Genomic DNA, 16975 nt, shown 5'->3' with positions numbered 1-16975 from the left:
GAGGGATTGGGGTCAGAATGGGGGGGTTGCAACTGTATGGGGAATATAAAAATAATATTATTTAAAAAAAAAACATCAAAAAAAAAAAAGAAGTCAGTCTAAAGATCTAAAACATTCCTTCCTCACCACCTCTCATCAACTAGTCCATTTTCTCAAAACCATCAAAGGTGAAAAAGTAACTTACAAAGAGAAGATATATCTCAAGATTTTCCCTACAACATAAGGAAAATGCAAACAAAACAATTTGCCTTTTTTAGTACTTTTTTGGTTAGTCATTATTTGTGTGTTGATGAATGAAAGAAATTAGAGGTAAATTGTCACAAATGACACAATTTTTAATAGAAAAATCATGTTTTCATGAAATTTATAACAATGTGACTTGGTGTTTGTAAAATACTTTATTTTGATATTATAACTAATAAAGCAAAGTCAAATCTTATAAACTAATTATTCACCTTAAATATTTGTTTCCCATAATAACTATTAAATCCTTTCATTCCCACCCCACACACACATTTATTCCTAAATTCAGAGGCTACACATAAATTAATTTTAAACTGGAAATTTCAGTGTTCTCAGGCTTCTTAGATCCTCTGTTCCCACCATCTTGCTCTCTCATTTAACTCCTATTTTCTTTAGGTATCTCATAACCAACCTCATTTTTTTTAAAGATTTATTTATTTATTTATTTATAGAAGCACTGGGTACAATCAGAAGCACGGGAGGATGAGAGAATTCACCAGAGCTAGAGTGGAGTGCAGAACAGGCCGACTGATGAAATACACTGCTGAGGGGAGCAGCGGGCGGCAGGAGAGGTCTGTTGTGCCATGTGGGACCCTTGCCGGTGGCTGGGGATCGAACCGGTGCTGTAGAGGCTGCGGGCAGCTTCACAGCCCAGCGCTCAACTGCTGTGCCACCGGGGAGGCACCAACCTCATTTTTTTTTTAACATATTCTTTCTGGAATCTAAATTTTTATGTCTTCCTGCCATGTAAAAGAGCTGTTTGGGCATTGTGGAAAGATGTATGCTTTACTTTGTTGCTCTGAGAAAGACTGCATAACTTGTGTTCTGCAAAACAGAATTTATTATGGAGCTAACATGGCACTTACCTGGACAAACTGATTATCTCCTAAAATATCATTTCATACTTCTTATCTCTTAATATATAATGAAAAACAATGGGAATAAGTGGCAGATTTAAGTAACAGTTTCAACTTCCATTGTCAAGGGATGCATTATCATTTTGAAGATATATAATTCCCAGAATCATAAGTTAAGATCTATAGAAAGTCTTTATTCCACAAGAAAAAATAAATGCAGATTCTTCTTCATACCTATATTTTATAATTCAATATATATTTTGATTACTTTCATAATTAATTTCCAAGTACATGGAACTTGATCTGAAGACACATTTATAAATCCTTATTAATGATGCATATTTATTTTAAATCACACACATCCAATTTACCAACAGGAGAGTTTTGACCCTTTGGCCCCTTGGTGAGAAATTGTATATTTAAAACATTTTATTCACAAAATGCCAGCTCTTCAGTGACTAATTCAGCATTCCTTGGAACGACTGGCATTATTGCTTTTATGCTACATTCCTTAGAACAAGTGGCATTATTGCTTTTATGCTACAGATGATGACAAAATGACAAAATTCAAAAATATAGTCAGTGAGAGACTAGAATTTGAAGTGTGATGGTGAAATTCTTGAGTTTTGCTAATTTCTTAATGAAATTGACAAAAATTTCTTCTTTTGTTGCAAACATACTTGGTAGAAAGCACAGAAAAATATTGGCACAGCTGATTCTATTCTGGTATGTGGAAATGTAGAGCCAGTTGAAGCAGGACTGGGAAGTTAACTTCTAAAACTGTATAACATTGCAAATTTGGTGCAAGATTTGGAGATGTAATGGTGGAGATAATACCTGGTATATTTTTGAAGTCTAAGAAAATTTTTTTTTTAATTTTAATTCTAGCTGTAGACAAAATCAGGAAATCTAGTTTAAGATCATGATACAGTGGGATGAAATCAACATGGTCAAACACAGGAAGGAAGAATGGAAAGTACACAAGAAATATAGACATGGTATAATTCAACAGCATTTAACGAGGAAAAAGAACTGGACAAACAAATGATCACACAACCAAAATTGTAATATTACTGCATAAAAAATTGAAGTTGATTTAATAAAAGTAATGGCTATCTGCAGCAAGCAGATATATAGAGCATATCTGTACTGTAATTAAGACAAGTCATAGCAATGGGTCAACATCACAATTTAAGAGAGAATTAGATGAGCTAAAAAGAATACTTCTGAAAGAGGGTAACACACATGGTGTGAGATAAGAAATTTTTTTTTTCATTCATTTTAAAAACATGCTTGTTATGTACCCATGGTTATTTAGAAGCTTAAGTCTGATTAAGAGCTCAGCAAGGGCCTCCCCAGTGGCGCAGTGGTTGAGCGCTGGGTTGCGAAGCTGCCCACAGCCTCTGCAGTGCCGGTTCAATTCCCTGGCTGCTCCCTGGCCACCGGAGGAGGGTCCCACATGGCGCGCAGACCTCTCCTGCCGCCCGCTGCTCCCCTCAGCAGTGTACTTCCGTCCTTCTGCCTGCTCTGCTCCCCGTTCTGGCTCTGGTGAATTCTCTCACCCTCCCATGCTTCTGACTGTACCCAGTGCTTGTATAAATAAATAAATAAATCTTAAGGGGGGAAAAAAAAAAAGCTCAGCAAACCAGGAATTGAAGGCCAGCTTCCTGTTTTAGCAATTAAGTTTGTACCTGTATCAGCCAAGCTCATTCATTTATATTTTGTCAATGAATGCCATAAACATCAGAATAATGAAATTGTGACAGAAACTAAATGACCTATAGATCTAAAATATTTTCTAGCTGGTCCTTTAAGGAAAAGTTTTCTGAACTTTGGTGTAGTGAAATATAAGCTACAGTAGAAAGTCCCTCATAAAGTATTTTAAAGAATGCATACTAGGGCTGTATATTCTGTCTATAATAGTAATAAACCATTATGTGCAAGGAAATTTGAAAGAGAAATTAATCTTTTCAAAAAATGATACAAGTAGACATCCATATGCATAAGAATTTGGGTCCCTGCATCATGAAAAAGTTAATAATGGATCACAGATCTAATTCTAACATTATAAAACTCATAGAAGAAACAGTAAATTTTCATGATCTTGAGTGAATGAGTGAACTGTATCGCATACAGAAGTGATTTAAAAAACTGATAAATTGGACTTCATCAAAATTAAAATCATTATGTTTGAAAAACAATACATAATGGGAAAAAGTATTTGCAAGTCATGTATCTGATGAGATATTTTGAAACAGAATATAAAGAGATCACTCAAAACTCATTAATAAAAGTATAAATTACTCAAAAAAGGGCAAAGGAATTGAACAGTTTTCCAAAGAATATAAGCAAATGGCCATTAAGTACATGAAAATGTTCTCAAGAGCATTAGACATTAAGGAAATGCAAATAATATAGTGACATGTTATAACATGAATAAATGTTGAAAATATGCTCCATGAAAGAAGTCAGACATGAAAGAACATTCATGACACTATTTTATATAAACTGTCCAGAACAGCAACTATAGAGACACAGAAAGTAGATGTCATTGCCTTGGGGAGGATGAGAATGGGGATCTGTTACTGATGGGCTTTCTTCCTGAGGTGACAGAAACATTCTTAAAATTAGACTATGTTGATGGTCACACAATTCTGTGAATCTACTAAAGCATCATTAAAGTGAACAATTAAAATGAACAAATTATGTATAACTGTATTAAAAAATCCTAGCAAAGCAGTTAAAGAGTCAAGAATCCAAAGAAAGATTGCTAATAAAAAATTAATCAGATTTAATATGAGATGAATTCTCTATTGTCTCAACTGATAAGTATCATGAAATAGTTATTATTAAATGATAATTTTTCCACAATATACATTCTGGAATTTCAAATGTCAGGAATATGAACAAGAATGAAAGAGTTGAAAATTATCCATAATTTCTATTAAAAGGAATTTTTTTGAAAGAAGAAATTAGACCTATGTATACAAAGAGTTTAACTGATAATGAATAGAAATTACCTTGAAAGCATAAGAATTTAAGCTTCATTTCTGATGCAAAAACATTAATGTACAGAAATGACTGGCAGTTTTAGTATCACTTTTATATATTGAACAAATATAATAGAATTTTACACACTAAACACTGGGTAAATAGCTTAATATTGAAAGAGGATACAACATATCATGATAATTTCTTTTCCAGACTTTGCCAATATGAATCCTAAGTATAAAATCTCATTATTTGCAGTGCTTACAGAGTTTACCTTACCACTATTCTAGAGGACACACACTTTTTAGACTTTTAGAATTAACTCCTGATTCTCTGTTATGATATAATTAAATGAACCTTATTCATTAAAAAAAAGAAACTCACTTTTTTAATTCACATCAACTATTATCACAACAAGCTTTCACCATGACTTACTGCATATTTAGAAGTTATACATTAATTTTAATAGTGGGAAAAATAAGAGAAAAATAGCATTGTTAGGTCAAATTTAAAAGAATTTTGAGTAATCTGAACTTTTAGATTTATGTAATTTGGTAACATTGAAACTGGGGTTAAAGGGTTACAACTGTTCTCAGATCCTAGAGCATACAAAAAAAAAAAAAAAAAAAAAAAAAAAACTTTACCCAAACTTCTCCTTTGAGACTTGCATTTACAAAAGAGTAGAGCCTAGAAGCTTATCAACAAATGATCCAGCCTTGGGCTAAGACACAAGCTTGTTGACACAGAGAAGGCAGTGATCCAGAGGCAAGCGGTCAGTTCAAGTCTCTTCATCCTTCTTTGTGTAACTGCCCTAGGACAAGCCAAACAACTGCAGTCAACTAACCACATTTCTGTGCTCCTAACACATTCCTCAGCCAATGAAATATAACTCCTTTGTTCTCAATTATATATATGGAGTTATATATATAATATATATAATGAGATATATAATAGATATGAGCAATCCTTAAAAGGTATTAAATAAGATTTACCCATTTAACTTGTGAGATATCAGTTATGACTGCTAAAATATATTTTGCTCTTTATGTAGCCAGGCCATAAATTTTATTGCTCCTTTCTCAACACTGCCTTTGAAGAAAATCATTTTGGAAAGAAAGTTCAAAAGAAAACAATACAATAAACATAAAGTAATGGATAAAGACACAGTAAAACAGAAAAAAAAAAAAAGCAAAGGGTACATGCTGAAAGCCAAGAATCTTTATAATAAAAGTTTCTATTTGCACAGAGTCTAGATACTTTGTTTTAAAATACTGCTTATAAAATTGGGCTACCATTATGATTTGAGCTACCATTTACATATGAAATTGCATAATGTGCATATAAGTTATATCGATAAAATTTTACTTCTTGAATGAATTCATATGAACAAACTGCCAGAAAGAAATATCATATTGACTTTTCTGTCACTGTAATTAAAATAATTTTCATTTCAAATTCAGTGAATCGTTTTAAAATACAATTCTTTGATATTAAGAGTGTTCTGAATAGGAATAATATGAACAGCTAAGGACTAAGTTTGAAACTTTATTCACCCTGTGTTTATTATAATATTTTATAAAAGAATTTCTTAAATTTGGATTTCATATAAGGGTTAAGATCCAGTTTAATTCAAAGGTATTAGTGATTTTTTTTTGAGTCAACCTCAGACATTTGTGAAGCAATGCATATTCATAATCCACCAAGAAATGTGTAATTTATTCATGACTAAGCAATAAATATTTAAGTATATAAGAGATACATGGCTTCTGGGATACACAAACAGGACAACAGGGGGGATAAACTGGCATTTAAAAGAAACATGAAAATTATCTTGCCTCTATTTCTGATCTTGGTATAAGATCATGCTTAGCTATTTTAACATCTTTTAGAGAATTCCTTTTTGAATTGTTATCAAAGCTTATATAATAACCATATGTGTAGTTAGACTACAAATGTTATGTAAATAACAGAAACTTTGCAACTTGAAATGAGTTCTCTGGAACTATTTTTCAAAGGATTTTAAAGTTGTTATATAAAAACAATTGGTTGCTAACTACTGAAAGTAAATTGTATATGCAGAAGTTAGACTGATAATATATCTATTTGGGATGAATTGTAGTGACATATCTATTTGGAGAAGAGATAAAAGTGCAGACATTTAAAAAAAAAAAAAAAAAAAGACTCCAAATGGGAGGAAAGAGAGATGATGGTAGCTGAAAGATATATAAGGATAAAGTTGTAAATAAAGATGAAATTCTGCCATTTGTAACAATGTGGGTGGAATTAGAAGACATTATGCTTAAAGAAATAAGTCAGCAAGAAACACCAAACGATTTCACTCGCACGTGTAATATATAGAAAACAAATGGATGAACTAAATAAAATACAAATAAACCGTTAGACTATAAGGCCAACTAATGGATATCAGAAGAGGAAGGAGAGGAGAGGAGAATAAATCAGGTAAAAAGAGTAAATTAAATGATGAAGGGCAGATTGGGACTTTTAGTGTATAATGTGTAATGTTACAGTACAATGTTACTTCCATAAAAATTGAATAAAGCTCAAAAAAAATAAAAGTGTGTATGCTTGCTGGTTTCATTTTTTTTTTTTTTTGTATGTTTTGGTGCTGGCTTAGTTTGACTGGAACATAAACCTCAACCTCATTCTAAATATTAATGGGAAGATTCTAAAGGAGATAAAGTCAATGAAAATACTATATTGAGAAGGAAAATTTGCTTAGAATTCTGAGAATGTAGCAGAGGGTAGAGTTCAGGCAACCTATGGTTGAAGGACATACTCCAGCATTTTAATAGAAAGCAAAGCAGGGCCTCCCTGGTGGTGCAAGGGGTTAAGCACAGCACTGTGAAGCTGTCCCTGGTCTCTTCAGCACGAGTTCCATCCCTGACCAGCCAGGGAGCTACCCACATGGTGTAGCAGACCTCTCCTGTCTTGCCCATTGCTCCCCTCAGCAGTGTATTTCAGTCTACCTGTTCTGTTCCCCTCTCTCTCTCTGGTGAATCCTCTCACCCCCCCCCAAGGCCTGTACCCCAGTTCTTGTATGTATAAATAAATAAATCTAAAAACAAAAAAAGAAAGCAAAGCAGGCAAGATAAGATGCAGGTAAGGTGTAAGATGTCACAGAAAGACATTGTGGATTTCCCATAAGATTTACATTTTCATTAAGAATTAAAAAGGCCTAGGTATTTACCCAAAGGACACAGAAACATCAATTCCAAAGAACACCTGCACCCCTATGTTTATAGCAGCACTATTTACAATAGCTAAGCTTTGGAAACAGCCCAAATGCCCAAAAATAGATGACTGGATCAAGAAGATGTGGTACATATATACCATGGAATATTACTCAGCATTCCAAAAAGATAAACACATGCAATTTGCAGCAACATGGATGGCGCTGGAAGGGATCATGCTCAGCGAAATAAGCCAGAAAGAAAAAGAAAAATACCGGATGGTCTCACTCATAGCAGGAATCTAGAAAACTTAAATAAGGGACCAGGAAAATGAATAACTATAAGAAAGTGAAAATCAAAATCAACAAAAATCTATGAACCAGAGACACTTTTGGGGGGTGGGTGGCGGGAGGGGATTGGGGTCAAAATGGGGGTTGAAATTGTATGGGGAATATAAAAATAAAATTTATTATTAAAAAAATAAAAAATAAAACAGAAATTCAAAAAGTAAAAAAAAAAAGGGCCTCCCGGTGGCGCAGCGGTAGAGCGCTGGGTTGCGAAGCTGCCCGCAGCCTCTGCGGCGCCGGTTCGAGTTCGATTCCCGGCTGCTCCCCGGCCACCGGAGGAGGGTCCCACATGGTGCGCAGACCTCTCCTGCCACCCGCTGCTCCCCTCAGCAGTGTACTTCGGTCCTTCTGCCTGTCTGCTCCCCGCTCTGGCTCTGGTGAATTCTCTCACCCTCCCGCGCTTCTGACTGTACCCAGTGCATGTATAAACAAAACAAATGAACAAACAAATAAATAAATAATAAAATGCCTCTATAAAAAAAAAAAAAAAAAAAAAAAAAAAAAAAAAGAATTAAAAAGGATTGATATTTGATGAACAATGCAGATATCTGGTGGTCAGGAGCATGCCAGCACACTCCCGGGGGCATGTTTGAGAGACGAGTCTTGGAGCAGATTTGCAAGGCAAGACACTGCTGTCCAGTGAATAGCCCTCTTGCTATTTATTAAGTAATAGTGAACAAGCATGATTATATGACAATGCAGGAGAAACAGGGTGCAGGGGGAAACAAAGGGTATTCATCTTATGGGGAACAGGACTGCAAAGGGATCAAAGGATAATCAATCTTACGGAAAACAGGGGAGGACATGTTGGCCACATGTACAGGGAGTACTTCCTGTGCAGTTGCATGGCATAATTTTTGGGCTGCTCCCAGACCATCTCGGACCCTGACCACACAGTCAGTCAATGGTTACCTAGGCATTCCCGGCCACCTTGTGATGTGGACCATTGTTTCAAGACAGTCATGCGGGAGTGCCTTATCCAAATCTTTCACACACACATAGGTGCACAGAGAGGCCATGCACACACACAGGTGCTGAGACCTTAGATGGAAAAGAGGCCACACAGGTAGAGGAGGGTCCACAGATGTGAGGAGAAGAGAACATGTTTAAAAGTCATTTCAGAGGAGGGATGCTGAACTGACTTGAAAAACTGAAGGTAAAATTAAGAAATAGGAGGTAAAATTAAGTTGAAATGCATGGGGAATTTTTGTAGCATTTTAGGGCTGGTAAAATGAATTTCTATGTGTAATTAATCCTCATAACAACATATCCGGGGAGGCACAATTGTTGCTCCTTTATAGTTGAGAAGACAAACATTCAATGAAGTTAAATGGAATATACCACAATCGGTGCAGTGAAGTCTACACTGACAAAAAATTTGCTTCCACCTAGCACCAGTCATGTGATTCCTCTGTAGTTTCATTTTATGTGCTGAAGACTGTAGGTCACTACATACAGTACTTCAGCTTTGTTCTTTACATGTATAGATTTTAAGTTGGTGATATTTTAAAAACAGCATTCCTGAGCATTTGTCATGATGAATACCAGATTGGTAGATAGAGAGGGGAAATTGTGCTTGGTTTGGGATGGTATCTTACACTGAAATTTTATAATTTTGAGAGGAGCTGGCTTCTAATATGTTAGAAAATGCTGTCTTTAATGTGTCAATGAGTGCCATACCTTCATTACAGGATGACGTAACATGCAATATTCATTAAAAAAAATCTATTCACAAACACTTTTTGTTTTCATTAAATAGCTTGAAGGACTTATTTCCCACAGAATAAACTTCTGGAAATGTTTGAACAATTTTTCATTCATGCTTAATCCTTTCCATTTAGTGGTAAGAACTTGTCTACCAGACTTAACTTACATTTTAAAAATAATAGATTTTAGAAAATCCATATTACTATAAAAACATGCTTATTCTTTAAATATTGAATGTATATTTAAAGATGAATATGCTTTTCTTGTTTAGGATTAGGGTGCACACATTTCTTCTTCTATTCTAGTTCCAGATTTATGCAACTCACCTCATCACTGAAAGAACATACTAGGCTAATCTCTTCTGTGCAGTCTAATGCTTTTAATTTTATGTATCTCTTAAGCTGTTGTCAAATAGTCTTCCCCCAAAAGCATGATTATTATCTCTGCACTAGTGGAACCTGATGTACCATTTTAGACCTCAAATCTGTTTTCTTTATATAAATAAATGTGAGTTTATTAAAGAACAGTAATAGTATTTTCTTGTCACTTTTACCAAAAATCTCATGATTTTAAAATGAGGGAAATATAGACAGGATTCAAGTTCCTTTCAAATTTTGGTTTTCTCCAAAGAGACTTATTTTCTACTGTAAGCTTAAAAACAAACACTCAATAAGGGTTTGGATTAATAAAAAGGACTTGACTATAACAACTTCTATATTAGTTTTGCTATAAAAGAAACTTGACAATTAAACTACTCCAAGCCCATGAAGGCGTGTTTAATATTTTAACACATATTGCCATGTCCACCCCACCGAAAATGTATTGCTAAATTAACCACAATTGTAGACAATTTTAAATTGCTTCTAAAAAAAAATCAGTGATAATTAAACCACAAGGGATTTCTCAGTGGATACTTATGTGCTATTTTCATCTAAAATAGTATTTCTAAATTAGCTGAGTAGAGAACAGATTAAAGCAAAATTCTCAGGCAGCTGCTGGATGATGAGTTGAAGTGAGACAACAAAGGTCAGAACAGGCAGAAGAAAGTTATTTAAGATATCTTGATGTGCAACTGTAACTGATGTGGAATAGTTACAGTTGAGCCTTGACAAAATTATGAAACAGTCAAAAGTTACCTTCTAATTTAGGACTACTTCATTTTATTTCTTGTGTGAACACACACAAACACACAAAAATGCACATTTAGCACACATAGACGTACATGTGTAAACACATTCATACATACTCTTCAACTATTAATAAATTGTATATAATTAGGTGGTTTTCATCAAATGTAAAGTAGAATTATACAAATGTTATAATTTATAATAAAATAAACAGCTTATGTTTTAATATAAGTACAGTGAGGTAGAAATTGTCAAAAACTTCAGAAATAATACAAATATCCTCTATGGAAAAAATAGTACTAAAGTTAAAGTAAAATGATATACTTTTGATTATACTAGTCTAAATTGTGGAGCACATTTAAGCTGGTGAGAATGGTGCTTTAGAAATGAAATGTTCAGATAATGTTAAATGACCCACTGATATCATTTAGCTCATTCTATTTTCTTGGTTATTGAGCCTATGATAAAATTATTGAAAGCTGAGCATTGGGGGTGGGGAATTGAAAAGTATATAAGAGAAATATGGAGCTCAAAAGATAGTTTGGGGAATAATTATTGAGAGTTTTAAATGCTGAAAGAAAAGACATGCATCTTATTTTATAGGCAGTGATGAGGCATCAATGGTGTTTAATAATTAAATTCAAATAATGAAACCCATGACTTGTTGGAGTCATTTTGTCTATAGGGAAAGAGTGATGTATTAGGGAAGGACAAGGAAGTGAAGTGTCATGGGATTAGAAGGTAACTGCAATAGCAATATTCAAGTTGAGTGATATTAAGTGGCAATAACAAGTGCATGGAAAGGACAATATATATAAGAGAGCAGATCTAAGAGTCATTTTTGGAAAGTCGAAAGATCTAGAAAATTAAAAATACTACCCAGGTTTTTATCCAAAATGAACAGGATGATATCAACATCATTAGCAAAAGTTGGGAACACAAAGGATTCACAAATTATCAATATTTTTAACTTTGAGACAAAAGAGATTACAAAGTGTGGGGGCTGAAAGTGAATGTATGATAAGGTCACTTTTAGTTGAAAATAAATCTGTTTTGAGTTTCAAGCATCATACTTTCACTATTAGAATTATAAGGGAAACATGAAATGAACATTAAGAGTCCTTTTGAAAAAACAAAAATTATTACATCAATGTGAATGAATAAGGCCATTGCTGATCAGAACTGTGAAGTATTGGATGCAATTTACACAAATAATGTCTTTTTAAAGTTGCCAGTAAAACAAAATATGGAATGACAAATTTAAATCCTGAAAGCAGAGTCTCTAACAAAATACTCAACAGTTTTTATGTGTGTATTTTCCAGGAGAGATGCCAGACTTTGTCTCAGTCATACCTTAACATAGTGGCAATAATTCTTAGTATTGTGACTTTAATTATTAAACAAAGATACTGATTAGTTATTCCTATAGATGAACATGAGGTAGGAAAATCTCAACGAGAAGCCCTATGTCACTGAAGTCAAATTTATAAAACATTTGATAAAAAATTAAGACATACTACATGTCAAGAATCAAATTCTTCTTACTCAGAAATTAATCCAAAATAAAATGCCATGGCTTACAGAAAGGATGGTTTTATTTCTAACTACAAAGTAATCAAGTGAATGAGTGTTTTTATTGAGGGAATTTTAAATCTACTTTTAGATTCCATTCCATGCATTTTTAAGTGCTCTACTACAATTACAGTGATTAAACTGGTCCTTCCAAAGTAATAGCATTCAACTGTTTATCATTAAGTACACCAATATTTTTCTTTCAGTGACAAAGGAAACAGGAAAAATATTCAGACTTCTGTTTTTCATCTATCTCTATAAAGACAACATGATGCTAAAAGGGGAGAGAGAAGGAATTACTTAGAATAAATGAAAAGGATCTACCTATGGAAAGAGAAATTGTTTGACAGTTATTATCTTGGTATTAATAACAGAAGAAAGATTCATCTACAAGACCAGTAGTATTCACTCTTGGTATGATGAGCAAGAATTTGATGAGACTGGAAAAATACAGCTTTTATATACATCCATTAGTATGCTAACAGAGACTAGATGTGTACATTAAAATGCAGACCAAATTAAAATCAATTAAGAAGCAAAACAATTTGATGGTTTTACATGTGACTGTCATACTTCACATTTTTTTGAAAATGTTGATAAAATTTTAATGTGTTATACAAATTTTTGAAAAATATTAATGTGGAGTGAAGTTTGATGGTTGTATCTTCCTGGTAAGAGTCACATCACATGCTAGATTGAAATGCAGTATCTCCCCATGAAAAAAAAAATGCCCGTTTGCTGCCAATCAGTCACAAACAATAACAGAGGCTGAATTGGTTTAACATTTTCTCTAATTCTTTTAGCATTTATGGATAATCCAATAAATCCTAGGTAACACATGAGGAAATTTCTAAACAAAGGATTGACAGTCATATGAATAATGCTATCAAGGGTTCCATTGATACTGTCTATTCTAAGGCTTTTCTGTGGAATTCAACATACCAGGTAAATCCCTTAGGTAAAGAATTTATCTATCTCCTGCAAGGACAAAAGCTTTATGGAGACTGGTGGTGAGATCTGTATTTCACCATTAACACAATTTTTAGTGATTCGAATTAAATAAATAGCAAACAATGAATTCAGAGAAAGTAGGAAATAGAGATAAACATCATGGAGAAAACAATAACCAATAACGCCATCTAAAATTCCATCAATATGGGTTTTCTTTGACCAATAATTCATAAATATCATGAAACTTACACCAATCTACACAAGAGATTGGTGTAGGTTTCATAATATTTATATTTACATACAAATGCAAATGTTTTCTATAAGATTTATTTAGACATTATTCTGTAACTTTTTCCCTTTTTACAATGTATTATGCTGTACTTTTATTTCTACAAATGTTTACTATTAATGACTTCATACAATTCAACTGTGTAATGTAGCATAATTTGTTTAACTGCCTTATTTTTGTTTCTGGTTTCTGGCTAATATTAATGGCACATTAGTACTTAAATCATTGAATATCAATCAAATGCATTTCTTAGAATAGGTAACTAAAAGTTAAATTTCCATATCAAAGACTTTTTTTAAGATAGTTATTTTTTTTATTTAAATATTTTATTTTATATAATTCTGACATCTTTTTTCATCTTTGCACAATGTATGCATTTTCATTTTGGTTATATTCCCCAACAATTGCACCTCCCCCCTTATTTTGACTCTAGTCCTGTCTTTCCCAGCCCCTCCCTCCCCCCCACAGTGTGTCTCTGGTTTATAGTTGCTTGTTGATTTTGAATTTTACTTCGTATTGATTAGTCTTTTTCCTGGTCTCTTATTTAGGTTTTCCAAATTCCTGCTTTGAGTGAGACCATCCAGTATTTTTTTTTCGTTCAAACTTATTTCGCTAAGCATGATCCCTTCTAGCTCCATCCATGTTGCTGCAAACTGCATGTGTTTATCTTTTTTGATTGCTGAGTAATATTCCATTGTGTATATGTACCACATCTTCTTGATCCAGTCATCTATTTACTTTCTCAATAGTCAAATTACCCTGCAAGAATATGATGATGATTTAATCCAGTAATAAATAAGAGAAAATTTTCCTATCTATTAAAAATAGTACATGTTATATTTCTCTTTGATTATTTGCAATATGATAGGTCAGTCATTCTCAAGTAGTGATATGCCCTTCTAAGATATATGGGTATCCTCAAATTTCTGTCTACAATTGAATTTATGTGAGTAGATGCTAGGGTACAAATACCTAGATGCTCATATTTTCAACCTTTAATTCAGCTACCTTCTCTAACTTTTTATTGGTGAAAGGCTTATAATTTTTTGATTGTAACAAGATTATAAATCAATATAGCAAAAATAGTTTTTTTAAAAGACAAAGCTGGTAAGGTGACCATAGATTTGAGACATATATCAGGGGATGGGGTCGGAGAGGGGTCAAAACAAGGGAGGGAAGAGCACAAGGGACTTTGGTGATGGATCATGGGTGCTATAGAGGTGGGAGAATTGTGTGGACTACACCTGAAGAGAGAAATCAAATACTGTCCAAAAATTAACAATAAGAAAAAAAAAATATATATATATGCACATATAACAAATCTTAAAAAAATAAAGTTAGTGATATAACCATTGTTGAGTATTACATTTGGAATATATAACTCTTCTCAGATGCTTTTCAGTCAGGTGCCATGCTTCACTGCATTAAGTTGCTCATTCTCCTTTTGTAAAGACTTCCCTATGGTCCCAGCCCAACAGAGACAATAACTTAGCCTCTTTCAAATTAGGTCACTGTATAACTCTAACTTGTCCTCTCCTCTAAATGTTATTAATTACTCAAATTGGTTTCATACCACCAAAATTAAATTTCACTACACAAAGATCCTCTCACATAAAGACATAATAAGGAATATCTTTATAACTTTTCATTTTATTGCTCAGTGTTAATGTTTTTGTCAATATAATTTACTACAGCATCACAAAGAAACTGAAAGAGCTGGTAACTCACACAAAATGAAGGGAAGGGGAAAATCCTATTTTATTAATCATGTAACACGTTGGGAGGAAAACTCCAATGCTCAGAGTTACATTTGAATTCTCCCTCCTACCTTTCTTCTTCCTCCTCATTCTCCTTGCCTCCTTGTCTTCTTGTTTGTTTAAAAAAAAAATCTAATGAGTACTACCAAGGCTTAGAGTACTAGAGAAACCAACTATAATAAAACAAATTTACAGATTTTGAAATGAGAGAGTATTTCATTTCTGCCACATATTACACTAATATAAATTGAGGTGCTATAATTTAGTAAGCAGGAAGTTTTCCATCAATTTGACAATCTTACTAGCCTTTGAAGAGGTGAGAACACAGAGGAGGTAGTTATTGTTATAGAAAACAGGACTCTTAGTCATAAAATGCACTATATATTTGTTCACCAAAAAAATATTTTGAAGATTTTAAACAGTAATCTAAATCTTTACTCAATTTTGTTATTCCTTGGTTTATTTTGACCTTGATACTACAATAGACAATTGAAAAAAGAAAAATTTCTTCAATGACCAGATTCATAAATACTTTTCCTCATGAGCAAAGTGCAAACATAAACTTGGAAATATGACATGATTTCAGAAGTTCTAGAAATTTTACCTGGTTTAGAGAATTCCTCCCCAGTAACGGGATGATTTCTGAAAGTCCAAAACTACAGTTTCCTCTCCTAAATGTAAAATATTGCCTTCTGCTTGAATTTGACAACCACTGTGACCAGACCCATGTTAACATGGGTAACAAGAAAGATATTAGAAGGAGAGCAAGTCTCCTACTGTAAATAACAGTAACAACAACAAATTAAAGTTGGAAAGGGTTGAAGTAGATGGAGGTATTTGTGGATGTCTGGTAATAAAAAATTAATTTCATTCACTCAAGATGATTTTTATGTTATTTGGAAAGAAGTAGGTGAGTTGATTGATGAGAGTGAAATGACATGTTATAGCTGTTTAATCAGTCTGGTGAGCAGACATGTTTTGAAATTATGCTACAGAGCAGAGGGGAGATGACTATGAGGACAAAGAAGGCTTACTGAGCTACATTATGGATATGACAATGGAAACCATTAATTAATATTAATTCTCACCTTTCCAATTGCATAAGATAAGGTTAATTTGAAGATAGTGGGGTTGATTGCAGATGGGTCAGTGGGGTCAGAAAACTAAAGACAGTGGCAGAAGTTGGAGGAAGCGATAAGCAATGGATTTGGATAAATATATATCAACAAAAAGAAGACAATGTATACTAATCAGAATTGCAAGCTCTTAACATCAGAGGATACAGTATTGATAATTATGACAAAAGCTAGGGTATAACTATTGAAGCAGATGGATGAAGACAGAATACAGATGTAAGTTCTAAGGTCAAGATGGTTAATAACAAAGCATGCAACATACTAGCCTTGAGAAGTAAAGAGTATAAACATTTTACTCTTATCATGAAGAATCAAATGGTTTTTAACTGTATTAAAGAAGTCTATTTTTAAAGTTATTTCCCTGTTATTCTATCCTCATTGTTAGTATTAAATGATATATTACTTTAATTGTAGTGAACTATATACATTAAGCTAAAAAGTCAACACAATGTTACCTCAATACAAAATCTTTAAAAATAAATTAATATTACATAGAAAATCCCACTGAATATTTTTAAAAACATCAGATAAACTCTGAAGACATTATAGATCTTCCAGAAATTGTAGCAATCATGTAAGTTGCCAATATATACAATCATCATATAATTTCAGTATATATAAGAGCAGAAAATGTTAATATCAAATAACAACAATCATCTTATTTATTTATGTTTTTTCTCACTACTCATCTATGACTGGATTTAACAGGTTATTTTACTGTGTTTTGGGATAGCCAGAAAAAGTAGCCAGCAGCTTTGCCAGGGAATTTATTATATCTCAAAAGCCAAAATAAAAGGCAAATTTCAA

At 33.1% G+C, this 16975-nt stretch overlaps 1 protein-coding gene across 3 annotated transcripts in view; it reads right to left on the bottom strand.

Annotated features, from left to right (window-relative positions):
• The window catches only part of SPAG16 (sperm associated antigen 16), a 696030-nt gene that overhangs the window by 417808 nt on the left and 261247 nt on the right, over positions 1-16975 (bottom strand). The window contains exon 11 of one of the 3 annotated variants that reach the window (XM_037523988.2): positions 4742-4902. The exons of the other annotated variants lie outside the window; for them this stretch is intronic. Within the exon in view, the coding sequence (XP_037379885.2) occupies positions 4779-4902 (124 nt within the window). The 3' untranslated portion in view covers positions 4742-4778. Of the gene's footprint in view, positions 1-4741; positions 4903-16975 lie in introns of those variants that run through there. 3 annotated transcript variants of the gene reach the window in all.

The sequence above is a fragment of the Talpa occidentalis genome, unplaced genomic scaffold (assembly GCF_014898055.3).
Source record: "Talpa occidentalis isolate TD23 unplaced genomic scaffold, MPIMG_talOcc4v2.1 talOcc4.3, whole genome shotgun sequence".
In the NCBI taxonomy this organism is placed as follows: domain Eukaryota; kingdom Metazoa; phylum Chordata; class Mammalia; order Eulipotyphla; family Talpidae; genus Talpa; species Talpa occidentalis.
This window is presented reverse-complemented; position numbering and strand designations above follow the sequence as displayed.